Below are 27,711 nucleotides of genomic sequence, written 5' to 3'. Positions count from 1 at the left end.
CTTAGAAGTGGTGTTCTTTTGCAATCTAAGGATAATTTTTAGTAGTACGAATTGGGAAGAAGAAAATGGATGGAAAATTCCAGAATGGTAATTTATTAAAAAGCAAATTTCTTGCATGGAGGCATAAATAGTAGCCATCACTTTGTGTAGTGTGCTTATAAATTTTTTCCTTTTGATATCTACCACACAACTTATATTTAGCAAGCCTGAATTTTATAATGGAAATGAACTCTAAAAACACTAAAAACAGGAAACGTGTTTATTAAACTAGTTGAAAAGCATGCATTTCCTTGTGTTGTTACTATTTCAGCATTACGTGGAGTGTTTAAAATACCTCAACAAAAATTTATAGTAATAGGTTGTTTTTTTAAGAACATTGTATCAGTGAGATCTGAAAAACAATGACTGAAAGTTAAAGAATAATCTTAAACCGTAGGACAGGGTTTGACTCTGTCAAATGATGTGGCTGTGATTTAAAGTCTAGGCTTTAAGTGCTCTTAGTAACAGAACATCACTGACCATACTTTGTTTTTCTTCTCAAGTGTTACAAGAACACCTGCTCACCAGGTCAGGCCTGCATGGTTTTCCCGTGGGAGTAGCCTGTGCTTTGAAAGAGCATAAGGTTGGCTGAGCACAGGGATTCAGGAGTCTGACTTCTTCATCCACTGTCAGAAGTCCCTTTGACTTCTGGGTTATTCTTCTCTCTCTGCTTCTGTGAGATCAAGGTTTTCAGCTTGCATTTGTAAGAAAGGCAGTAGTTGCCTTTGTGTGCCGGGCTATTGTTAACGTAAAGAGCCCCTGGCTTCTTTGCTGTTTGTTCCTTTCTGTGGCTGAAAAATGTTCCATTGTAATATAGGCGCCCTGTTTTTCTCTCCATCCATCCTGTGGTGAACACTACAACTCCGTGGAGTAAACCCGTGAATGCTGTATTGAACATGTAGCAGCTGTTGCAAACTATGATTTTAGGAAATCAACTTTTTCTTCCGTACCAACCTTTTTTCCCAAGTGATGATGGTGGAACACGATACCTTACATGAAAAACACTCTCTTCACACACAGCATGTGCAATTACACTGCCAACAATGGGACACCATTTTCTCTTCTATTTGAAATAGACCGAGAGGATCAAAGCAGTGCTTGCCATTTACACACGCTTTCTGCCTTGTATCCGCTAGGTTGACTGTGGCTTCAAACCTACCTTCTTCAGATCCGCAACGCTGAAATGGAAGGAGAGCCTCATGAGCCGGAAGAGGCCCTTCGTGGGAAGGTGTTGCTATTCATGCACGCCTCAGAGCTGGGTAAGGACCCTCCTGCTCACCTTGCTTTTCTGCTGCACAGGGTTTTCGATTTTGTGGATTTGGGTCTTAATGGACTTCACTCCTTCAGAATGGAGACCCCGTATATAAGTCAAACATTTCAGGTAAAGAAATGGACTTAATTCATATTGCTATTCGTTTATTAAATATTATTGGTCCACAGTTAGGGTAGAGTCAGGGGAGAGTCGATGTTTGAGTTCATAGAGTTGATGGAGTGCTCGGTACCAGCTAGGCTTTGACTTGGCTCCCAAGAGTGTCCTAGGTTTTGTTCTTTGGTTGAGAAATAAGCATGCCACTCCACCCTCTGCATCCTTTGAGAAGAGCCGACTGGGTGAAAGGTGAGCTTCTAATGGCATTTGTGGGAAGGATGAGTTAGCAAACAGGATTTCCTTCCCTACTCTTCTGAGGTGAGAGTTATGCTTTGAAGGGCTGTGTTCGATGTTAAGCACCCCCCTGAGATGGACCAAGTACTTGGAACTCAGAAACCTGTCTTTCCCAGAGGTTGTTTATAACTTGTGTGAATGGCGAACTGTGCTGGGTAAAGTCTTCCCCGGAGGCTGGCGTGGCAGAAGGTTTAGTTCTGAGGCTGGCATAAAGGTTATTTGTTAACATTAACAAGCTTTAGTCAGCCTGGGCAGTTCTCATCCATTGTCCAGGTCTGCTAAAGCATGGCTTGTTAGAGATGCTCCCTTTAGACTATGAGGGCCTTAATACAAGAATTTGTTACAACTGAAGGAACATGAAAATTGCCAGCCCAGGAGTGAGGCCATTTTAGATTTAGAGGGTAGTGGAAACAAAGATTTAAATGGAAGGTCATGTGGCTTTTCTTTTTAGACTGTCCTCTCACCTAATTCTAATTTTGAACGCAAGACAATACCTTAGCTCTGGTTCTGCAGTAAACAGTGTTGCAACTGCAGTGCTACAGTGTATCGTAAGCTGAGCTGCACAGGGAGTCATTGGCCATGTGATGCTATAGTCTGGGTTGGATGGATACATTGTAGCAGGCTGTTGTTTTCTGTGTCGGAGCAGTAAAGGATGGACCTACATTTTTCTTGAAGTTCTTCCAGGCTCATTTAAAACAATTTGTTAATGAATATTTTTATACTTCTTGTTATTTGCCTTCGTTCTTTGAAACCCCAGTTTCTGTAGAGATTAAGTGATTTTTATATCTTGTTGGCACATTTTTTTCCTGCATTTATTTTTGGGTTTTTACTCCCTTGCTCACATTGATAAAGAGATGACTGTTCTCTAGATCACCTGTAAAGAGAGTGCCTTGTGGCTGTACTTTTCAGCATGAAGTGCTCAGTCATTGTAGGGAGTGGGAAACTCTGACACTGACTCCTCAAGTTTTGGCAGCCTCGATTTTCCTACCCACTCAATGATATAGTGATTCTTGGGTGCCCACGAGGAACTGTGGGATTTAGGATGATCATTTGTATTTGGGGACTATTGGAAGCTCTGACTTACCGTGATAGAAGCTGATTGTGGGTCCCTGCTCTGTAGGGATGGTGTGGGAAGGGAAGAGATACCATTGCCTTTGGTTTTAGGGCTTCAAAGTTAAACTTGAGTTTGTGACTGTCTTGGAAGCATAAAAAGTAATATTCAATAAAACATGTATTTCCTTCATTCATGTTTTGAAGCAGTAGCCCCTACTGTTATGTTTGGATTTTAAATGTCTTCTACAGACATTAGTGGGATTCTTGACCATCACTCCGGCTGTGAATTCATGTCTCCATTCATTTTGTTTTTATAGGAAAGGTTTTTCAACCCCAGTATCCCATCTCTGGGTTTGCGGAATGTTATTTATATCAATGAAACTCACACAAGGTAAAAGGACATTTCTTGTTTCTAATATGTCATAGAAGTAAAACTCTGTAATGCTCGTTAGTGTTCTTTAAGATGTACCTGTGGTTTCCAGAGTGGATAGAGTGTGAGCTTTTCATACTCTTTTCATGTAAAGGTCAGAGGCAGGGCAGCCTCCTGAGTGCTGTCAGGGAAATAGCTGCTCTATGTGAGGGATCCCCATGTGGTGTAAATGCCACCTGTGGTGTTCTTTAACATATGCAGATAATTAACTTTTTGCTAAGAAGTAGGAAATATTTCTTTGACAAGAGATATACGTTTAAATGTCTTATATGTTGTGACTATTTCATACTTCAAAAAATAATAAAGGCAGCCAGTGAGGTGACTTAGCTCAGGGGTTTTCAACATGACCCCTTTGGCAGTCAAAGGACCCGTTAATAGTGTTCCCATAACAGGTATCCTGCATATTAGATAATTTACATCATGATTCACAACAGTAGCAAAATTACAGTTATGAAGTAGCAATGAACTAATGGCTGGGGGTGGTCTCCACACCATGAGGAGCAATATTAAAGGGTCACAGCACTAGGAAGATTGAGAACCATTGGCTTAGCCTGATGACCTGATTGTGGTTCTTGGAACCCATGATGCAAGGAGAGTCCTCTGTCTGCCATGTGCACATACACCTGTGTGTATGTGTGTACACTCACTGGCATGTGTGTGCAGTCACACACAAACATGGGACTTTAAAAATAAAGTAAATGACTAAAAAACCAGCCACAGTGTGGAGTACTGGACGTACTCTGTGCTGCATGGACGCCCTATTGTTACTGGGCATCCACTGTACAGAATGGTAGGCTTCACTATGTTTTCATGGTGTATGTCACAGTGCCACGCTCAGATGCACCTCTCTCTTTCCCTTTGCCCGTCTCTCTCCTGCTGGTCCCACCCTACAGTAAATGTTCTTCGATTTACTTACGGAAGATAATTTCAAACAGTGAGTTCTAACTTCCAAGTACACAGGGATTGGGAAGGCACCAGAGAGAAAGAGGCCTTTGTTTTACATAAAGCCAAAGTTAGAGGATAAGGAAGAGTTGGAAGGCTGTGTGTTCCTGAAGCAAGAGAAACAGCAGCCAAAATACCGCAGGACTTATGGTTCTTAGAGTTCTTAGAGCCTCTTACTGATGGCATAAGAGGTGTTCTTGGTCATGAACGGTCTGTGAAAGGTGATCCAGGAAGCCAGTACTTGGATTTAGTCCTTCATGGTACTGCCCCTAAGTACACGAAGAGGGCCTTGTCTGAGAGATGAGGCCTGCTTATCTGGATCACAGCTTGCTTTTGTCATAGAACCACGCGTCTTCTTTGTGTTCTCCAGTTCCTCTGCGGCTCCTTTGTGTCGACGTAAAGCAGGAGAGGCTGCCCTTTGAAGTCAGGTTTTGTTTTTTGTTTTTTAGTTGACATGACAGATTCTAGGTAAAGAAACAGTTTCTTCTTCATGTAAATACACATTTTATATACGAAGCTAAAATGTTTGTCTGTTATTCCCGTTCAGAACAGTTTTTTAAAAGCATTGGCTATATTGACCTGTCAACAGCTCACACTAGTTACTCAAACACGTAGCCTTTCCGGCTGCCTGTGTGCTAATTGACAAAGCCCAACTGTGTTTATAAGCACAGGCACTGTGTACATGCTCAGGCCAGTCACACGCCTGCTCACGTGCTGTTCCTGACTTCCGCTCTCAGGCGCTTGCTCACTCCCACCTCCACACTCCTCCATGGTTCAGCAGTTGCAAAGGGGTTTCAGACAGCGTTTGGGCTCGTATTGTAATAACCATCTGGAAGTGTTCAGTGAGTGTAACAGTGGGCTAAGCTTTCAGATGAAGACAGTAAAGGAGAAATCAGAAGACATGGAAACAAATTAGTCACAGACAGTGCCAGAATTATTAACCTCACATCTGCAATCTGCCCTCAGTGTCGCCGAGTGCTGTTATCATACATGGTTTCACATCACCACACAGTGAGATTCATGGCTTCAGATTCTGAAGTGTGTCTCTGTACCCCAGCTAATCACCACAGAGTCATTATCACCTACAAGAGAATGAACGTTCCTTAGATAGACCTGCTGTGCGTTGACAGTGGGAAAATGTAGATATTTAGAAGCCAGATGTCTTTGATCTGATTAGCTTTTAATTTACTTTGAGCCTCAGTGCTTGCCTTGGAAGAATGCTTTAATACAAAAATTGCTTTTCCTGTTGGGAGGAGACCTCCAAGTTTACTTTATGTCATCTGCGGTCACCTCTACCTGTCCTGCTCACACACAGCTAACTTGTCTTTGCAGTGCTATTGATGAAATCTGACTTTTCTTTTGGGCTATTATTCAGCAAGATTAGACAATTTAAGCATGATAAATAATTTCTAGGTTTCAGTTTTACCTGAGAATGTATGAAAGCAATCATGATGAATCAAAATAGCTGCATAGCATCCTGACCTCTAGGGCCATTGTCTGGAATAGAGGACCTGAAACTCTCTGTGGTAGGAGAGCACTGTGTAGTGGGCTGTGTGGAACACTGACCGAGAAGTTTTGTGTGTGTGTTACAGGCACCGAGGATGGCTGGCAAGACGGCTTTCTTACATCCTTTTTGTTCAAGAGCGCGATGTCCACAAGGGCATGTTTGCCACCAGTATCACTGACAATGTACTGAATAGCAGCAGGTGAGATTGGGCCACTTGTGACAACATGGGGACAGGCCAGTGTGGCGATGGGAGGGGAGTGGCGTTAATCCTCTTCTGTTGGTTTCTCTGCTTCTCTCTGTAGGGCAATGCTTGCATTTCTGAACATTAAGTACTGAGTCACAAAAGTCAGGAGAGTGGAAGGCAGGACAAAGACTGCAGCTGAGGTAGACGGTCCTGGTTTGGGGGGACCATGTAATAACCAGGCCTGTAGAATGTGGAAGCAGTCATGAGCCAATGTTAGAGACGGGTATGAGTGTGCTTGGGTTCCCCATTTAACTTTCTGTAACACCAATATCGGAAGCAACCCATTTTCTGTTTTGATAGCCCAAAGAGAAGTAGTTAGTATTTTGTCTGACGGTGTTTGAGTTTAAACCCAAGTCCTTGCCTTAGAAAGCCATTGCTAGAATCTTTGGAATTTTGCTCTCCGAGAAACTATGAGGGAGCCTGACATCAGCAGACTATCAAGGGAAGGGGCTTCACACCTTCGTTAATATGCACCAACCCCAGAAAAGCAACTAATGAGGTGGTAAGAAGCTGCATAGCCTCAGAGAAAAGGAAACTAGGAGCTTTAGATGATTTCGAGGTGCAGTCTGGGGATTATGAGTGAGCTAGGGGAGAGGACAGCCAGGACAGAGTTCTCTCTGAGCGAGAAAATGAGCAGTGGAACCTCACTGGGGACAGAGTGATTAGGTTGCCCGAGTAGCAGCAAGCTTCCCTCAGAAGACTAGATGAAGTCAGCTGACGCTGCCTGTACTTTCAGTCCCAGGGTATCAGCCTTCCCTCCCTGCTTATCAGGATTCCAGTTAATCTGTCTCTTGAGGGAGAAGTTTTCTGCTGGATAAGGGAATTCCAGAGAGCCCCTTCCAGTGCCTTAGGTCAAGAGAGATCATGGAGAACTTGGAAGGCTAGGGCAGTTTCCAAGGCCTTCCATCTACTTTTAAAGACGTTCACCTTGCTCCATACGTCAGGGGTGGTTTTCTGAGCCTCACAGTATCGTGAGAGTGAGTGTTTCTCTTCTCTGCCTCCTGTGAGTGGCCCACCTCGAAGGTGTAGCAGGAGTTAGAGGCCAGAAATGGGGTGCCTGAAAACTTGGAATTCATGTTTGTAGCTTTGTGGGGAGTTGTGGCTCTAATCCCAACAGTGTTGGGCACCGTAAGAACTCAGGAAAACATGTTAAATGATATCGAATAGTTGACAAGAGAGATATTGCATTAGATACCTAGAGAAGCATCCTAGGCCCATGCCCTAAATGCTTAAAACTGTAACCTGTGGCAGTGGACGAGCCTTTTCTGTAGCCATTCTTACTGCTCAGTGGTGAGCTCCGCCTTTGTAAAATGACTGCTCAGAAGGAGAAAAGGAAAAGTAAATAGTATATCTGTTTCAGTGCTTCTCAGAGAGTTTTACATACAGGTCTAGTGAGGCAGCAGTGTAAACAAATGGTGGATTATGATTGCTGAAGAAGCTATGTGTTTCTTTGACTCTTTGGTGGCAGTTTGTTTTACTGTGTTTATTATACTGGGTTACATCCTAGATCACACAATCCGTTTTCATGAAGTGTGCGTATACTTTGAGTATGTGATCCTCTGTGGAATATGTACGCAGGGTGGCCTTCCTTTTCCCTTGATTTGTTAAGTGTAACATGACTGGGGCATTCAGTTCTACAGCAGTCAGTGAGCTGAGGAAATTCTTAGATCCGTCCAGATTTCTAAGGGAGCCTTAGGCTTAGGGATAGGATACCCACCATTTTAAAGGTGTTATTACTGTTATTTATGTATGGATGTAGGGCACGTGCCTATGTAGGAGGAGGCTATAGGACTATCCAATCCCTTGGAACTGTTGTGAGCTGCCTGATGTAGGTGCTGGGAATCAAACTCGGGTCTTCTGCAAGAACAGGACATACTCTTGACCACTGAGCCGTCTTGCCCATCTCTGGCATCAGTTTTGATCGACAACCCTGGCTGATCATCCTAACTTGTGTTTTCTCTCACTGCTATACTACATATTAAAGAGAACGTGCATTTTCTGCATATTAAAGACAATGAATATCTTTTTCTGTTTTTTCATCATACTCATTTATAGCTGTAGTTTGGAAAATATCAATACGTCCTCTTACATAGAATCTGTTTCCTTGTCTGACTTTTACTTTCAAATCAGAGTCCAAGAGGCAATTGCTGAAGTGGCTGCAGAATTGAACCCGGATGGATCTGCCCAGCAGCAGTCCAAAGCCATCCAGAAAGTGAAAAGGAAAGCCAGGAAGATCCTTCAGGAAATGGTTGCTACAGTCTCCCCCGGGATGATCAGGTATTAGAGGGCTAGGGTAGCTTGAGGCAGCAGTCAGCCTGTTTCCTACAAATAGATTGGAGCTGTTGGACCTTCCTTTCCTCAGTCAAGGAAAGCATGTGAACAAAGGGTACTGATGTGTTTCAGTGTTAAATCACTGGCCCCCTTGTGAACGAGCACACGAAGGCTTCCAGCTGCTTTCACCCATGCTGATGGGTGGCAGCTACTCTAATTTGTGTGTCCTCTGTTCTCCTTAGACGGCTGAGTCAAGCCTCACATATCTGTGTCTTACACAGAGGAGTTGTGTGTGTTAGAAGGGTATATATATATCTATATATCTATATATCTATATATATATCTATATCTCGCCATCAAAACTAGGAAGATTAATGAAGCTAAAAAATGCATGCTGAAAGGGACTGAATATAGATGTCTCCTGAGAGACACACCCAGAGCATGTGCAATACAGAGGTGAATGCTAGCAACCAACCACTGAACTGAGAACAGGACCCCCTTGGGGGGAATTAGAGGAAGGATTGAAAGAGCTGAAGGGGCTTGCAACCCCATAAGAACAACAATGTCAACCAACCAGGGCTTCCAGGGACTAAACCACTACCCAAAGACTATACATGGACTGACCCAGGGCTCCAACTGCATATGTAGCAGAGAATAGCCTTGTTGGGGCACCAGTGGAAGGGGAAGTCCTTGGTCCTACCAAGGTTGGACCCTCAGTGCAGGGGAATGTTGGGGGGGCAGTAAGGGAGACCCATGGGGGGAACACCCATATGGGGTAGAGGTAGGGGAAGGGAACTTATGGACGAGAAACCAGGAAAGGGAATAACATTTGAAATGTAAATAAAGAAATATATCTAATAAAAAATTAAATTAAAAAAAAAGAAGGGTCCTTTTAGTCCCTAAATTATCCTGGCCACACACTTTTGAAGTGCTTAAGTGCTGTTAGAGAAAAATGTGTTCACAGTCCAGAGCCCGCAGAGACTGAGTGAGTGGGGTCTGCTTTAAGTGAGTACGCCTGCTCTTCAGTGCAGATAGCTAAGGGCACACACATGTATTTTTCAGTTTGCAATACTTTTTACAAGTACTTTTACAAATTTCAACTTAAAATTAAATTCACAAGTACTTCTAGGCTGTAGATCCAGAAGCCGAGAGAGGCAAAAGTAAATGGCATCAGATTTATAGCATACACGTTTGTCTACGTACATACAGACTCCTATGTTTTTCTTTCTGTCAGGCTGACTGGCTGGGTGTTACTAAAGCTCTTCAACAGCTTCTTCTGGAACATTCAGATTCACAAGGGTCAACTTGAGATGGTGAAAGCTGCAACTGAGGTAGGATTTCCGTGCTCCGTCGCCCAATTCCCCATATGTCGATGCTCTGCCCTGTAATGCCATGTCCTGCGTGTGTGGAGTGCTGCTAGACCTTGTCCAGAACCCCTCCTCTGCCGTTGGCCCTTTGAACCCATTTGGAAACCACTCCCCCCAACCTTTGTGAAAACAAGCAGGGCCTATTAAAAATGTGTAGAATTCCTAATTTACCTTGCAACAATCCTGAACACCACGGCACACATACACATAAAGGGGTTTCGGATATACACAGGGACATAGAGGCTCAGGTACAGGGGGAAACATCAACTCTCCTGACTCTAGCGCCCTCTGCTCATTTCCGTGATGAAGGCTTCCTCTCAGGAGAGGTGCGGGTTAACCTGAACCATTGTGTGTTTGCCCCACTGTATTGTGGCAGTGTAGCTTATGTGTACTGCATAGGCACTGAAGAATTATGGAGCGCCTTTGGGAGAGTGAGTCATTGACCATAACCAAACAAAGTAGGACTGAAGCTTAACTCCTGAGCCTTAACACTGTGGCTCCCTTCTGCCCTAGACGAATCTGCCGCTCTTGTTTCTGCCGGTGCACAGATCCCACATCGACTACCTGCTGCTCACCTTCATCCTCTTCTGCCACAACATCAAAGCTCCATACATCGCCTCGGGCAACAACCTCAACATCCCCATCTTCAGGTGAGAGTGGCCTGGTTCAAACTAAAGGTGGTAAAGAGACAGTTTTGTCAGACATCTTGGGCACACTTTTAATCTCAGCTTTGGGTGGCTGAGGCAGGTGGGTCTATGTGGATTCTAGGCCATCGTGCTTCATACTGCAAGTTTCCAGATGGTGAGTCTCTGCCTCCAAAGTAAAAACCTGAAACAAAAAAACACCTCCAAACCAAACCAAACCAAACCAAACCAAACCAAACCAAACCAAACCAAACCAAACCAAACCAAACCAAATTGTTTTGAATGTAGGACTTGTTGTTATATTTTGATACTTGTTATAAAAATGACATTAGCCTTTTTATTGTAGAAGTAATGTTTCACTGTGTAACCTTTGCACAATACACTGTTTCACTGTGTAACCTTTGCACAACACACTGTTTCACTGTGTAACCTTTGCACAATACACAACACAAAGCATTGCCGGTCACGGTATCTCTGCATTTGCTTTTGATACCGGCTACTTTGTGGAGTGTGCCAGGTAAGCTAGACGGACAGTATCAGACAGCGGAAGGCCATTAAAGGGCAGTGGACCAGACCTGTCAAAGAACGCTGAGGGGATGGCTTGGCGCTATGGTGGCTAACGTCGGCAAGGGTGACCTGCTGTGATCTCGACCTCATGATGCAGAGAATCCAATAGAGCACTTTTACAGGGCATTTCCAGAGGATGCTGTGGTTTTCACAAGGGAAAGGCAGAGATACAAGGTATGGTTGTAGGAAAGTGAAGGGTAGGTAGGTACGCTGGAGTGTGCACGAGGAAGCCCACGGGAAGGCCAGAGGAGGGAGGTGCAGCTGCACAGATAGGGCTAGGTCAAAAGCAGCTCCATGCTAAGGGTGGGAAGCTCCTCACTGACTACGTGGGCAGACCCGGATGTTGATGACTGACCACATGGGCAGACCCGGATGTTGATGACTGAACACATGGGCAGACCTGGATGTTGATTGCTCATTCTGCACTTGAAGAGATTGACTCTGATTCTGTTATGAAGGCTCAGGCAAATGATGAGGACTTAGGTCAGTGTAGCCATGATCTTGGAGAGAAGAGCAGGGACAGAGACTGAGAAGGAATTAGTAAACTGAGCTCCTAAGAGTCAGTGCACGTCCCCATTTGGGACTCAGTAGAAGGTGTAGGGAGACTGGATCTGCTATCTACTGTGTCTGATCACTGGGGAGGAGCTGATGAGGACTGGGTTGAGGTTGTCTGAGGAACTGAACTCTCAACTTCCAAGCAGCACACAGCACTGAGGTCAGTCAGCTCTGGGACCTGACAGGAGTTAAAGTTTGAATGCAGAGAGAAACTGCAGGGAGCGGCCAGTCACTGGGCAGTATGGGCTTCCCACAATGGCATTCAGTCTAGGCCTCAGTCTCACCAAAGGAGACGCTCTTCCTGGTCCTTCACGCTGAGTTCTCCAGGTCCCCAGTGTCTGCAGCTAGTCAGACCTGAGTAGTTAGCAGAAGAGAAGCCACCATTTCTGTAGTCAGTGGTATTTATCCTAATGAAACTTAAGTAAATGTAGACAAGACACACTTAGCACTTGCTGTCAAATAGCTTATCCTGTTATGGGGAGCATAGACGTTTAAACACAGTGACAGGAACCCACAAGACAGATGTGCTTTCACAGGGGCTAGATTACCCATGCCACACTCCACAGCATCTTTTCCCAGCGCCAGGGAACCAAGACGCTAAATTAGAAAATCATCAGATAGCTTGGATTGGGAGATGTCCCCAGTGGCAATCTGCTTGTCAGGCCTGGGGCCCTGAGTTCTATCTCGAGAATTGTGCAGAAAAAGTCTGGGTGTTGTGGTGTTTGCAGAGGCAGGTGGCACCTTGGGCTCTCTGGCAGCCAGTCTAGCCTGTTTGCCAAGCTCCAGGCCGGTTGGAGACCCAGTCTCAAAATGTAGGTAGACCTTGATTAATGACATGTGTGCTTGTGTGCTGGCCTCACATGCATCTACCTGCCCATGTGATGCACACGCACACGCACACGCACACGCACACGCACGTGCACGTCCTTGGGCAGAAAGGCCTGGTCTCAGCACTGGAGCAGCTTGTCTTGCTGTGGTCAGAGTTGCTGGTCTCACAGGACCCTCTCGTAAGCATCAGCTATTGGAGAATATTTTCCCCAAGGAATATTTGATCCTTCTTGAGACGGGGTTTCACTCTGTAGCTCTGGCTGTTCTGGGAACAGTAGTGTAGACCAGTTTGGACTTGGAAATCCTACTGTTTCTGCCTCTTGAGTGCTGAGATTAAAGGCATGCACCCCCATGCTCAGTCATTGGTTAACTTTGGTTTTTTGACAGTGTCATAGATGTATTTAGTGTATTCTGATTATTGTCTTCCCCGGACCCTGTCTTATCTTCCTCTCATCTCGGTTAGCCCCACCCCACCCCTACCAGTCAGCCCTTTTCTCAGGCTCCTGACATTTAGTTTTGTGACTCATTTATGTTTCTTTAAAAAAATAAAGATGTATTTGTTTCATGTGCATGAATTTTTTGCCTGCATATATGTTTATGCAGAACTTGTGTGCCTGGTGCCCAAGTAGTTCAGAAGATGGTGTGGATTCCTTGGTACTGACTAGAGTTACAGATGGTTGTGAACCACTGTGTGGGTCCTGGGAATTGAACCAGGGTCCTCAGCCAGCACAGATAGTGCTCTACCTCTTGCCCAGCTTGTGACCCATTTGGTTTAGCCAGGGAGGTGCATCTGTGTGACCAGATGGAACTGCCCCCTAGAGTCTAGAGAATTCACCAGTGAACACACAGAGAAGGCCGTGACTCAGTCTCCCTCAAATCCCTGTCCTTACCTCTGTGGATCACCTCATCAGATTCTTTTTGGCTCAGAAGTTAAGATTCAGTGATGCTTGAAGGCTGAGGAGTGGGTGAAACATGTCAGCAACATGGAAATGGAACCCCTGTGTTTCCATTGCCAACATTCAAGTGACACGTGTGCTTCTGTCTGGATGGCAGTGCTTTGGAGTATCTTGACATTTGAGTCTTTTTACATTTTTTCTTATAAATAATTTGTGCATTCTTGAATTTGCAGTACCTTGATTCACAAGCTTGGGGGCTTTTTCATAAGACGGAGGCTTGACGAAACTCCAGATGGACGCAAAGACATTCTGTACAGAGCGTTGCTCCATGGGGTGCGTATGGCCTTTAGTTGTCCTCAACACCATGGCCTTAGCTGTCATAGGGGAGTGACGGGGACATCAGATTTGGGAGGTTACTACATGTGGGTGATTACCGTGTGTGGTCACCCAAGTGCCATTTTACTGGGGTCCCTGGCTCTAATGGATGTGGGGTAGCGTTAGGTGAGCGTCAGAATTGCCATTCGTGTGTGTGCTTTGTATGAGGGTTTAGTTGTCCTGTTCTCATCTGAGTTGCTCAGTCTTATGCTCATGTCTGATTCTCTTGTGTCTCAGCATATAGTTGAACTCCTCCGACAGCAGCAGTTCCTGGAGATCTTCCTGGAAGGCACCCGCTCCCGCAGTGGCAAGACCTCCTGTGCCCGGGCCGGGCTCCTGTCAGTGGTAGTGGATACTCTGTCATCCAACACCATCCCTGACATCCTGGTCATCCCTGTGGGCATCTCGTATGATCGGATAATCGAAGGTCACTACAATGGTGAACAGTTGGTAAGGACCCAGCCTGAACATGCCGTCCTGGCCTTTCAGGCTTTTATGTATTGATTGCCACCGTCTTGCTAATTATTTAATGAGGGCACTTTGCTAAACATGGTGCCTCTCTGAAACCCACCTGGGTGGGCATGGTGGGTTGTCTTCTTGTGAAAGAGTCTCATGTGGTGTCTCCTGGGCTTGGTGTGGGTGGGTGGGTTCCCGTGTCAGTGCTGGCTCTGACCATGGGACTAGAGGTGGAGAGGCACTTGTCACGGAGTTGTGGGCTCACTGTTGATTACCAGTGAATTTTCGTGAAGCCTGCAGACTGTGTGGGCCATGTTAGCAAAGCAATGGCAAACCGCTCTGAGAAATGGGAGGAATTGTTTTAGTGAACTTTGACCAAAGATGCACCAGTCATAAACACTCAGGTTGGATCAAAATGAACTCACCTACATGACCAGCACCCAGATGAAGTGACAATATTATCAGGACCCAGAGATCTGACCTGCTCCCCTCCTCTTAGCCCCCTTCAGGAGAGTCTGACTTCTCATAAGAAGATTGGTTTTCCCATGTTTGACGTTATATCATAATGATGTGTTTAGTTCTTCGGGGTCTGATCACCTTGTGAGCACGGGTGTTTGTAGGCTTGGCCACATTGCTACTGCAGTTTAGACTTCACAGTGGAGAGACGTTCCTGTGTGAGGAAATCACTCGCACAGCTTGGAGTGTATCTTTTGCTACTTGGTGGGTTCTTTTTCCACCTTTTCCCACTCTTCCCTTGTCATCCCTTTAACCCCCTCTGGATAGGAGAGAAAGAAAGGACAGAAGGGACAGGGGCAGGCCAGTATCCTTCAACTACTTCCTGCTGATTAGGAGCATGGCCATCCTTGATGAAGATTTAATCTTTGATGTCAGGATATCTAAGTTCTTCTTTCTTTATCTCTGTGCATGACTATTTAACAATCACAGTTCAACAGCAACCAGCAGCAACCGACCTGTGCAACCCCTGTGCCTCTTGGAGCCCTAGCATTTATATACTCTCTCAGAAAATCCCCAGAATCCCAAACGTCACACAATCACAGAAACCACCTGCAGCTGGCGAAACCACGCCCTAGCTAGAGCAGGAGGCAAATCATAGTCAGCTGCTGTGGACAGTCTGACGCAGCCCCACGTCCCACACTGGGGATTAAAATGAAAGCATATTCTTATAGTATTTCTGTGGGTTTTTTTTTTTTAAAGAAACCAAAATTGCAAAATTGTCACTAGAACAGCTCTTTGAAAGAAGTCTCAACACATTTCTCTTAGAGCCTTTAAGGGTTCACTTTGGTGTGCACATAACTAAGGAAGCGGGGTGCAGAATAGTTTAAGCCTGAGTGCACTCAGTTCATAAGTACTGCCCATATGTGAGGCACTGACCTCGCCGCCAGCTGACCACTCTGACCAGGGTAGTTCATTTTGTTTACATAGAGTGATCATTTTGGACACAGTATGTGCTTCAAAGGTTCTGCTTCTAATGTGTCAGGGATTCTAGATTGACAACCTGAGGCTTTAAAAGGTAGGGGGTAGGCCTGGAATTTTAGCTGCTAATGGCTTTCTACAGTTCAGGTACTTGTGGGGTGACATGTTAAGCTTTGTATATGTGTCTCCTTAGTGGAGAGGCCACCACGAGGCTGAATGGGGCTCAGCCGCTCTGTGAATCTTAGACTTCAGTGACTCCCCCACCTTGGGTCAGTCACCCCACCTCACCTCTGTCCTCTGTGTCCTCCTCAGTCCTTGGAGAGCTCTTTTCCAGGACAGTGTGTCATTTTGTCCTTCTCTGTTCTGTAGTTGAATCTTTGTGAATTGTGTGACTGTGTACTAAGTGTACTAGCATAGATATTTCTCTTCGTTCAGTTGCCTTTCCTGAATGACAAGCTGTATTTGTGAGCATCTTTGAACACTAGACATTTCCTGCCAGGTTTTGGCTGAAGCATGTCCAGCCTGAGCCTGTGGGTCACGTGATCCCAGAGAGCCGTGACTGTGGCCCGGCACACTGGCTCCCAGTCACTCACTTTTCTTTCTTTACTCATTTTCTTTTTCAAGTTGGAACTCATACACACAAGTTTTTATTAAAAAGTATTCTAGCCAAGCATAGTGCTTCATGGCTATCTCTCAGTGGTTGGGAGGCCGAAGGGGAGTTGGTTTGCATAGCACAATGAGACCCCATCTCTAAAGAAGCAGCAGCAGCAGTAGCAGCACAACAGAACACCCTCCCTGTTCACTCTATGTTTAGGGCAAGCCCAAGAAGAATGAAAGTCTCTGGAGTGTGGCAAGAGGCGTTATCAGAATGCTGCGGAAAAACTACGGCTATGTCCGAGTGGACTTTGCACAGCCATTTTCTTTGAAGGTGAGCACAGGCCCAGAGGTTGCTTTTTAAGGAATCCCTTTTAACTTTTGAAGGTCAAAATATAGTTCATATGCCGTTATAAAGGACTTTTTCCCTTTCTCTTAACTCCCCAGGAATATTTAGAAGGCCAAAGTCAGAAACCTGTATCTGCTCCCCTCTCTTTGGAGCAAGCACTGTTACCAGCAATCCTTCCTTCAAGGTAGGCTGTGGCGCCCTGTGCTAACCCAGCTGTCTTGTAACTCCTGCATTGCATAGGGCAGCAGGTTAGCCTTAGGAAGAGGTCTTTCTCCTGTCTCACTGCTTAACATTCTTGATTTGATAAAAGGTATGGAGATGCACTCTGTTGCTCTGTCTCTGTGTGAGTGTGTGTATGAGTGATGGTGTGTGTGTGATGGTGTGTGTGTGTGTGTATGTGTGAGTGATGGTGTGTGTGTGTGATGGTGTGTAAGTATGTGCATGTATGTGAGTGTATGTATGTGTGTGTGATGGTGTGTGTGTGTGAGTGATGGTGTGTGTGAGTGATGGTGTGTGTGTGTGATGGTGTGTGTGTGTGTATGTGTGAGTGATGGTGTGTGCGTATGATGGTGTGTAAGTATGTGCATGTGTGTGTGAGTGTGTGTGAGTGTGTGTATGAGTGTGTGTTTGATGGTGTGTGAGTATGTGCGTGTATGTGAGTGTGTGCATATATGTATGTGAGTGTGTGTGTTTGATGGTGTGTGAGTATGTGCGTGTATGTGAGTGTGTGCATATATGTGTGTGAGTGTGTGTGTGGGTGTGTGTGTGTATGTGTGTTTGTAGGCTTTGTTTAATTATGTGTAAAACCTTTTTGATTTTTGTGAGTCATATTGGAATATATGATCGATGCTTTTGAATATATGAACTGGATTTTTATTTTTTTGGTGGTTGCTTGGGTTATGCATATTGTAAGTGAGATGCATAGAAAAATGTTTGGTACATCATTGAATTTTCCAGAACTGAAAGTGCTTTGTAATTTAGAGCCCTAAATTTAGAGTTTTTAGCTTTTTAAAAACCATTTCTTGTTTTCTACATTCATTCTGCCAGTGAGTTTGGAAGTGATTTATTAATAGACTATTTAGTGATTAATAAGTGAAGTATTCTGTCTGAAAACAATATACTAGGCACTACATTGTAGAGGAAAGCAATCCAGAGAAATGGTCTATTTATCATGTAAATTTAAAATGTGTGGTGATCAGAGAGATTCATAATTTAGAAATTAGTTCTGGATTGTACCTTATGAAGCATAAGGCTAGGTCTAGCCTTAGGTATGTCAGCCCAGCATTCGGAAGGCAGGAGGGTGCTGTAAGCTGGAGGCTGGCCTCAAACACAGTGAGTTTTAGCTAGTCTGGGGAACAGAAAGGATGCCATCTCACAAATGAAAGTGAAGTGCAATGCAGGGCTGCACAGGGCGGGGCTGTAGTTGGAGGGCGGGGCTGCAGAGGGCTGATTTATCTCTTCAGACCTGATGCTGCTGCTGCCGAACATGAAGACATGTCCAGTAATGAGTCGAGAAACGCGGCAGACGAAGCCTTCCGAAGGAGGCTGATCACAAACCTGGCGGAGCACATTCTCTTCAGTAAGTGCAGCTCCGCACTCTCCGCTCACGCTGCAGGTGCAGCAGAGTAGGCAGCACACATGTGCAGCTCTGCCGGGTGGGTCCTCTTCAGAGTCCACCATCTTCTGCGCAGGTTGTGACAGGCAAGATCCTGTAAGGAAAATGGCAGTGATGGTGGGTGGGGCTTAAAGTACAACAAACACTGGAAGACATGTGATAGAGCAGGCGCTGATCCTCCTGTTCTTAAACACGCTGTGTCCCGATGTTTTGGGTCTTGTTTGTGACTGTGCCTGAACTATTTTATGGTCTGACATCTGGGTTTGTAGTGGGTGTCTCGTTCACCTCTGACCAACGAGGACTTAAGTACTGAGTGGCTGCCCATGCTAAACTGTTTTAGTTGTGGGATGTAGATGGAACCTTAATGGCTCTGTCCTCTCACAGCTTCTGCTTGTGTCCTGGGGAATCTGGGCACAAAAAGTGCCACCAGACTAACAAAGCAGCGAGTGAGGTGGCCACCACCAGGCTGTCCTGAAATTCCAAGTTGCGTTGTGCACTGCAGTGCTTGTGAGGACCTGAGCGGAACATTGGCCATGAAATTATTAGTGTGGACGTTAGGATTGGAGTCCTTACGTTGTTACTGCAGACCTGCCATTTCCCTGCCCTTGTACATTGGCTTTTACACCGTGGGGACCCACAGGGACAGGAAAAGTAAGACTGCAGCCTGTGGGGTATTTCATTAAAGACGTTTGTTTACTGACCTAGTCCACTTGCTCTGGGTTGAAGTGGATCTGTCTTAGAATGTGGCCTCGTGACTAGTGATAGTGCTCAAGTCATTGCTCCAGGACACTGGCAAATCCGGCTGCATTTCCACTGTAAACTGCAGTTACAGGGACCATAGTCGAGGACGTGGTTAGCTCCACGTGCTTCCGTCTAAAGCTCAGCACTGTCAAGGCCTCACATAAGTTAGGGCAAGGCCAGCTAACACTCTGCTTCTTTCCAGCCGCCAGCAAGTCCTGCGCTATCATGTCCACCCACATTGTGGCCTGCCTGCTCCTCTACAGACACAGGCAGGTAGGTCTTAGTGCGCTCGCTGCTCTACCCGGGAGGCCTGCGTGTTGTCAGTCTCTTCTAGGCTGAGGCTAGGAGGTGAACAGAGAAAGAAGCTAGGCGTCCTGCCCTGAGCCCTCCAGCCCAGTGAGGGAAAGAGTCAGACTTAAGTACATACAGTGGAAGGACACCATTTCTGGTGGCTGTTGTTATGCACATAAGGCTTATTTCAGGACACAGTGTGCACTCTGCTGGAGAAGGGTTTCCAGGTTTGCTCTGTGTGTTAGAGCCCCTCTGTCCTCCCACAGTAGGCACTTGTACCTCTGCATGGAGAGGCCGCGTTTACCACGCTCATTGTCACGCTCTTCAAACGAACGATTGTCACGCGTGTTTAAAAGGAAGGGAATCCCCCCCCCCCCCCCCCGACACTCCACTCGGCACCACTGTCAGACTGCATCTCCTTTCCTCTGTGCTCAGTTTGCTGAGTGGCGTCTGCCGGTGACATTCCTGGGGAGCAGCTTCTCCGTGTCTTTCCTGCTCGCTCCCGTTGCTGGTCTGGGCCTGTCTCAGGCATCAGCAGGACAGCCATAGCAGGAAGAAAGCCTGGGGAGATCGGGCTTTCCCACGCCACAACCCATTCTTGTCTCTCCAGGGAATCCACCTCTCCACGCTGGTGGAAGACTTCTTTGTGATGAAGGAGGAAGTCCTAGCTCGGGATTTTGACCTGGGCTTCTCCGGGAATTCAGAAGACGTAGTCATGCATGCTATTCAGCTTCTGGGGAACTGTGTCACAATCACCCACACTAGCAGGAAGGATGAATTCTTTATTACTCCCAGCACAACTGTCCCGTCCGTCTTTGAACTCAACTTCTACAGCAATGGGGTACTTCATGTCTTTATCATGGAAGCCATCATAGGTACGTCAGGGCCTGTACCCCATAGTGATACCTGGTTGGTTTAGATGCTAGCCCCTCGCTCTGAGGGTGCCCCACTGGAGTTCACTCTAGTGAAAAGGTTGCCTACTGAATTACCTGCATAGTACTGAGTTTCTTCCTGTGGAGGTAAATTAAGAGGGTTGTGGGGAGAACCGAGGGACTGAGCCTCCTTTCATCAGCTGGGACCTTATGGAATGGGATTCCTAGGGGCTCCAGTTAAATTTCTCCAGCAACTGCAGACTTTTTGCTAATAGGCCCTCTTGAAGAGTCAAGTTTCTCTTTGAGACCCTGCACTGACTCTGGGTTTCCTGTATTTCCTCAGCTTGCAGCATTTATGCAGTCCAGAATAAGAGGGGTTCCGGAGGGTCTGCCGGAGGCCTTGGCAACCTGATCAGCCAGGAGCAGCTGGTGCGGAAGGCCGCCAGTCTGTGCTACCTTCTCTCTAATGAAGGTACCATTTCTCTGGTGAGTGGAGGCAGCCTGGGGTCTACCCAGCTTTTGGTTATTAAGTTCCTGGATGAAAGACACACCACAGCCTTAATATTTACAATAAGCCCTGAGCAGCACAGTAGCTGGGCAGCTGCCTGCTCTCCATGCTGTTAGAATCTACTTTACATCCAAAACCCCAAGTTATCAGTATTTACTGTGGTTCATCTGGGCTGCTCTTAGCTCCAACTGGGTAGGGCCACACTTTCTTGACCCTTAAACTATGGCAGCTTCTCCATCCTCCTCTCCTGCACCTTCCTCCTCTCCTGCACCATCCTCCTCCTTCTCCTCCTCCCTCCTCTCTTCTTCTTCATCTTCTTCTTCTTCTTCCTCCTCCTCCTCTTCTTCTTCCTCCTCCTCCTCTTCCTCTTCCTCCTCCTTGCAGTCCTCCTCTTTCCCCCCAAGCCCAAGAAACCTAACCTCCACCTATGTCTCTTCTGCCCAGCCATTGACTGTTGGCATCTTTGTTTACCAATCAGAAATAACTTGTGGGCAGGGTCACTCATCCTCTAATCTGCTTCTGGGGCAGTCTTAGGGGCCCGAATTAGCATTAGAATACAAGCAGCCTTAGGCCAACTCACCAGAGGCATCTCCATGCTTTCTGATCCTTTAATTGTTCCTGTGGAAGTGTAGGGTGCCTTTAGCTTTCCCTCAGAACATTTGCCCCATCCATGAAGCTCTCTGTTCCTCTTCTGAGTTTCAGTGACACTAAGCTAGTCTGGCCTTGACTGTCTTGGCCTTTGTTCGGCTCTGCAGCATGAGGGACTGTTGTAAGTTCTTAGTTAGGTTGTGTAGAAGGTGTCTGTCAGTTGTCAGTAACCAGCACACCTACTTGTGGTGTTAGAAGCACAAACGGTAAGTGGGTGAGTCCCCAAGATTCAACACCTTCTCAGCTTGTACATTCAGAGGCTCAGAAGTATGAGTGTTCAACTGTCCACGCTCCACACTTGCTGATATTTAAAATGCAGCCACATCGTAAGCAGATGTGGGATACCTTTCACCATGTAGAATCTGTATTTGCCCGGTACTGTTCTTTTTATTTCATATGACTGTCTTGGGACATTCACAAGTGTGGTCTTCTTGAACATGCTCTTTGTGTGTGGTTGACACTTGGGTTGCAGGGTCAGAAGGGTGTGGGTAGTAGGCTCCTAAGGTGGGCCTCATGTTTCTTGTGGGTCCTTTCCGAATCATCGGACTGTTGTGTTTCCTCTTTTGCTACTTGTTGGATTGTTTTCATTGTGAGATAGCTCTTGCATGGAGATCATCTTAAAGCAGAAGAGACAAAATGTCCCAAAAAGTCCAAGGAGTTGTCCCTCCAGGGTTCATGCTGATTAGGGCATTGAGCTCAGTAGCTCTGTCTGTGGTTGGGGGGGGTTATCACACTCAGTGTACTTCCACTCTGGCCTTGTCATGACCATTTAGCAAGGCAGCAGACATCAGAGATCATAGATAGGACTTGTTCACAGGATGAATAAGGTGGTGGAGTCTTTAAGAAAGGTATGAGGCTGACTCACCTTTGTGGTAGGATCTTCCCCTAATAAATACACATTACAAGAGACCAATCACTGGGCGAGTAGGTGGGACTTCCCCATCCGAAAGAGGAAGAGAAGGAAGGAGAAAGGAGTGTTGCTGGGTTTTGGACAGGGAAGAACAAGGAGGCAGACAGAATGTAGGAAGCCAGAAGCTATTGTGACAAATCCACCAGGATCTGCCACCAGAGGATTTCTAACATAGAATCGTTTGTAAAATCAAGACGCTAGGTTCTGCGCCCAGCGATTGTGTTACCTGTTGATTCTAAACTAAGATTGTGTGGTGTTTTCCTTCACGTGGCATCTCAACTAAGCTCTAGAGAATACGGCAGAGTGTGGTGTGCAAGGCATCCCAGGGAGACAAGGGAATTCGGAAGTGCGGGGGCGTGCGTGGCAACAGCCAGCTATGGGAATTTATTGAGATTGGAGGGGAGAGCCCTGGTTAAAAGGAAGAAAACCAAGACTGTCTGCCGGTGCTAGCGGATGTTAGTGTAGGATGCTTTATTCAATATTTCATGCTGCACACCTTTAAACGACTTTTCTTTTTAGCCCTGCCAGACATTTTACCAGGTTTGTCACGAGACAGTAGGAAAGTTCATCCAGTACGGAATTCTCACAGTGGCAGAGGTAAGAGAGCCAGCCTGCCTTTATCTTCTTTATTTAGTTTCTTCCTCTTCACTTTCTCTTTCTACCGAGTATTTATTTAAAACAGTGCTCCCAGCCAGGGACAGTGAGAATGGGCGCAGATGATTGGGGACTGGTTAATATTTTGATTTCTTTTGTAAGTGGTATTCTGTAGATTAAAACATCTTGATTTGATCCTCTGGCATCCAGAGGTTGATCCTGGGATGATGTCAGGCGCTCATAGCTTGTACAGAGTCCAGTTTTCTCTTTTGAGATTCTGAGACTTGTTTAATGGACTTAGAGTAGTTCAGAGGGACCGGGAAAGCTGCTCTTCCTTCAGAAGATATGGAAGGCCATCTTGTAACATCCCAATCTCATCCCCCCCCCCCCCCCCCCGGTCTGTCTTCTCTGCTGCCTCCCTGGTGGTCTTGAGTTTGGAAATGGGAGGGAGGGTCAGGCAGGCTCAGAGGAGAGGAAGCTTCGCTGGAGTTGGCCAGTTGGGTGCTTGAGTACGTGCCTAGGAATCTTACGTCCGCTATCTTCTTGGTGTAGCAAGATGACCAGGAAGATGTCAGTCCTGGCCTTGCAGAGCAGCAGTGGAACAAGAAGCTTCCGGAGCCTCTGAACTGGAGAAGTGACGAAGAAGATGAGGACAGTGACTTTGGTGAGGAGCAGCGTGATTGCTACCTGAAGGTGAGGGATTCTGGGTCTGGAACAGGGAGACGCTGGGTTCATGTTGCAGTCAGATCACAGGGACTGGTGACTTCCTAACATCCAGAGCTCTTGTGAACCAGCTCTAGTCAGCTCTGCACCTTTCCCTGAGTAAATGCACTAAAAGTCAGCCCTTAGATCGCACAGCATGGAAGCTGGTGTGTGGAGAGAGTATGATGGGAAAGCCTGGGTGAGGGAAGGAGGTGCCTTCTAGCCCCTCCATGAATGTACCAGTTTCCCCTGACACCCACCTCACCCACTCTCCATGGGGCAGTGACTTTGTTTCCAAGGGACACTTAGCAACTCCCTCTCTTCCCATTTGGGTTTTACCCGTGTCACCGATGGTCAGTGGTCTTGCTTCACACACTTGAATACATAATTTCTGTTCCCTGCTTCTTGCATGCATGTGTGTCTGTTATGCTTGGATTGCACTTAGATTGCATGCCCTGGAGGGCTCAGCCCCTGGACCAGCTGGTTTAAGTGATGAGAATTTGTTACAGTCCTGTCAGTCAATTAGGACAATTTATTCTACATGATTATTGGATGAACACACGCCTCAAATCCTATGGGAGAGAGTAATGCCCCGAGGAGCACTCTGGTCCCAGCCGACCTTTCACAGTAATCCTGTGCTGGGGCTGCAGACCACTTCTATGCAGTGCTAGTGGGAGGGGCGCCCTCAGAACTGGGCTCCCCCAGAGCTCCCCCGCTGGCTCTGCTTTCCCACCCTTCCTGTGACCTCACCTCTGCTCGTACTCTCAGGTGAGCCAGGCCAAGGAGCACCAGCAATTCATCACCTTTCTGCAGAGGCTTCTGGGGCCCCTGCTAGAAGCCTACAGCTCTGCTGCCATCTTTGTCCACACCTTCCGCGGCGCAGTCCCGGAGTCTGAGTACCTGCAGAAGCTGCACAGGTACCTTCTCACCAGGACGGAGAGGAACGTCGCGGTGTACGGTATGTGCAGTCTCATCCAGGCTCCTTTTGAAACGATTTCCCCAAACCAACAAACCCACGAGCTGGGTGCTTTAACCCCAGTGGTTGGGTAGCAGAGGCGGAAGGATCTCTGCGTTTGAGGCCAGCGTAGTCTACCAATTGAGTCTGAGAACCAACCCAACCCAACCCAACCCAACCCAACCCAACCCAACCCAACCCAACCCAAACCGGAGCCGAAGTGCGGTGGATTTGTGTTAATTCGGCTTATCTAAATCACACGGAAGCCACACATCTGTGGGGACGGTCCCTACCCCCAGCTGGCTGTGATTGGGAAATAAAACTCACCAGTGGCCAGTGGCTGGGCAGGGAGACAGGCGGGACTTTTAGGATTCCCAGGAAGAACTGAGGAAGGCGGAGGAGGGCAAGAAGGGTGTAGGAGACGGACCACGCCGGAAGGTGCAGGAGGAAGAGAGACAGAATGGAGGTGCAGGCGGCCCCAGGAGGGCTGCCCTGAAGGGTGCAGGGTAACAAGAATAAAATCTAGATTTAGTAAGTGTTAGCTCAGGAATATCAGAGGGGAGTGTGTTAGCAACATGGAGGTTCAGGAGTGGCCCAGACATTGAGCTAGTTAAGGCATATTAAAATATAAAGGTGTGTGTTTGTATCTTTCATTTGGGCAGTTAAGACATTTGGGCAGGCAGTGAGAAGTACGCGTATGCCCCTTCTCTCCCTCATGCATAGAGCGGATTTAGTAAATTACCACAACACCAAACAGACCAAAACCCCTCACTCCCCAAAACAGCAAACTTGTTATTATATAATTCTGTTAATTTCGGGAAGTTGGGAAAAGGTACAGTTGTGCTGACCTCTCATTGCATACATCTGCCATGGTCTGCCACAAACCCAGTGGTCCTGTTCTGCCTTGTGTGTCTGCCTTGTGCCAGTTACCATGTTGCCTGTGGCTCTGCCTGCTGTGTAGTCCTTCACTGTACACACGCCACCTCCTTCAGTCTGCTGCTGCTGGTGTCTGAGCTGTTGGTAGTGAAGCTGGTCCGCACTGTGCTGCCCTGCGCCTGTCTGAATCCGTGCGGTGGGCCGGCACAGCGGGCACATGCCCGTCAGCGTTCAGAGCCAGAAGAGGTGTAGAATAGTTAATCTCTTCATGCCACTTAGGGGACACCTGTCCCAGGCCCTTGACTAATCAGTGGCAAACATGGGTTAGAGATCTTGTTTCCTAACCTGCAGACTTGAGCTTCCCGTGGCCCTAGGCCCAACCATCTGCATTACTGTCTATGGTTTGCAAACCATGCACCTCCGTGTTTGGGTCTCACAACACTGCAAGATGGATGCTTTGTGCATCTGTCTTTCTTCTCTCCTCTCTGCCTCTTTTCTCTCTGCTTTCTTTAATAGATGGCAGGATAGGTTTAAGGAGATGGCAGGTCATTGGTGGAAGGCTGTGATAGTTGCCATTAGCAGGAGGGAACTTGCTTCAGTCTGGACTCCTGCTTTCATGCTCTTTGTAGCCTCCCATGTGGAGACCATGTGCTGAGCCTGAACTGACAGGCCTTATTGTCTCTCTGCAGCTGAGAGTGCCACATACTGTCTTGTGAAGAATGCTGTGAAAATGTTTAAGGACATCGGGGTATGTGTCTACGACCATGCTGCCCTTTGTTTTGTGTGGCTCTGATCGGTTGTTCTGCCTCTGTGGGACCCAGAAGACGCAGTTTGTTGCCGGGTTAATTGGGACTATATTTTCCGTGGTGGGGGTGGGGGCTGGGCATGTTGAAGGCTTGTTTGGATGCTCCAGGATTTTGCTGGTTTCATATTCATTCCCAAATGATAACAGACATTAGGCAAGTCCAATGGTAACTGTTCCATATTCTATTATGTTTGCATGTTTACTGGTATTGCTAGAATTAGTCTCGAGTTCTTTTACCTTTATGTATGATGGGCTCCACAGAGCTGCATGTGGCCTTTATAAGGGGCTGTTTTTGACTGTATTCCAACTTAAATTGTGAAATCCAAGTTAGTGGCTGGACTCCCCCTTTATATCTTGACTCACACCTCCGTGCTTGCATTCAACTCACACACCTCCATGCTTGCATCTGACACACACACCTCCATGCTTGCATCTGACACACACCTCCATGCTTGCATTCAACTCACACCTCCATGCTTGCATCTGACACACACACCTCCATGCTTGCATCTGACTCACACACCTCCATGCTTGCATTCAACTCACACACCTCCATGCTTGCATCTGACACACACACCTCCATGCTTGCATCTGACACACACCTCCATGCTTGCATTCAACTCACACCTCCATGCTTGCATCTGACACACACACCTCCATGCTTGCATCTGACTCACACACCTCCATGCTTGCATTCAACTCACACACCTCCATGCCTGCATTCAACTCACACACCTCCATGCTTGCATCTGACACACACCTCCATGCTTGCATTCAACTCACACACCTCCATGCTGGCATCTGACACACACCTCCATGCTTGCATCTGACTCACACCTCCATGCTTGCATCTGACTCACACCTCCATGCTTGCATCTGACACACACCTCCATGCTTGCATCTGACACACACACCTCCATGCTTGCATCTGACTCACACCTCCATGCTTGCATCTGACTCACACCTCCATGCTTGCATCTGACACACACACCTCCATGCTTGCATCTGACACACACACCTCCATGCTTGCATTCAACTCACACACCTCCATGCTTGCATCTGACACACACCTCCATGCTTGCATCTGACACACACCTCCATGCTTGCATCTGACACACACCTCCATGCTTGCATCTGACACACACACCTCCATGCTTGCATCTGACTCACACACCTCCATGCTTGCGTTTGACTCACACACCTCCATGCTTGCATCTGACACACACCTCCATGCTTGCATCTGACACACACCTCCATGCTTGCATCTGACTCACACCTCCACGCTTGCATCTGACTCACACCTCCATGCTTGCATTCAACTCACACACCTCCATGCTTGCATTCAACTCACACCTCCATGCTTGCATCTGACACACACACCTCCATGCTTGCATTCAACTCACACACCTCCATGCTTGCATTCAACTCACACACCTCCATGCTTGCATTCAACTCACACCTCCATGCTTGCATTCAACTCACACACCTCCATGCTTGCATCTGACACACACCTCCATGCTTGCATCTGACACACACCTCCATGCTTGCATTCAACTCACACACCTCCATGCTTGCATCTGACACACACCTCCATGCTTGCATCTGACTCACACCTCCATGCTTGCATCTGACACACACCTCCATGCTTGCATCTGACTCACACCTCCATGCTTGCGTTTGACTCACACACCTCCATGCTTGCATCTGACACACACACCTCCATGCTTGCATCTGACACACACCTCCATGCTTGCATCTGACACACACACCTCCATGCTTGCGTTTGACTCACACACCTCCATGCTTGCATCTGACACACACACCTCCACGCTTGCATCTGACTCACACCTCCATGCTTGCATTCAACTCACACACCTCCACGCTTGCATCTGACACACACCTCCATGCTTGCATCTGACACACACCTCCATGCTTGCATCTGACACACACCTCCATGCTTGCATCTGACACACACACCTCCAT

The 27,711-nt window shown here is 46.9% G+C and overlaps 1 protein-coding gene across 4 annotated transcripts in view; it reads left to right on the top strand.

Moving 5' to 3' along the window:
- The window catches only part of Gpam (glycerol-3-phosphate acyltransferase, mitochondrial), a 64,514-nt gene that overhangs the window by 30,261 nt on the left and 6,542 nt on the right, over nt 1-27,711 (top strand). For 3 of the 4 annotated variants that reach the window (XM_006231626.5, XM_006231625.5, NM_017274.1), the window contains 18 exon segments: nt 1,176-1,298; nt 3,070-3,143; nt 5,717-5,830; nt 8,006-8,152; nt 9,381-9,477; nt 10,027-10,163; nt 13,237-13,336; nt 13,616-13,828; nt 16,083-16,196; nt 16,310-16,395; nt 17,675-17,790; nt 18,770-18,840; nt 19,469-19,733; nt 20,074-20,216; nt 22,316-22,393; nt 22,943-23,083; nt 23,861-24,050; nt 25,613-25,671. In XM_006231626.5, the coding sequence (XP_006231688.1) occupies nt 1,176-1,298; nt 3,070-3,143; nt 5,717-5,830; nt 8,006-8,152; nt 9,381-9,477; nt 10,027-10,163; nt 13,237-13,336; nt 13,616-13,828; nt 16,083-16,196; nt 16,310-16,395; nt 17,675-17,790; nt 18,770-18,840; nt 19,469-19,733; nt 20,074-20,216; nt 22,316-22,393; nt 22,943-23,083; nt 23,861-24,050; nt 25,613-25,671 (2,268 nt within the window). 4 annotated transcript variants of the gene reach the window in all.

This window comes from Rattus norvegicus, chromosome 1, assembly GCF_036323735.1.
Source record: "Rattus norvegicus strain BN/NHsdMcwi chromosome 1, GRCr8, whole genome shotgun sequence".
Classification (NCBI taxonomy): Eukaryota; Metazoa; Chordata; class Mammalia; order Rodentia; family Muridae; genus Rattus; species Rattus norvegicus.
Note: the sequence above shows the minus strand (reverse complement) of the source record. Positions and strands in the feature narration are given on the sequence as shown.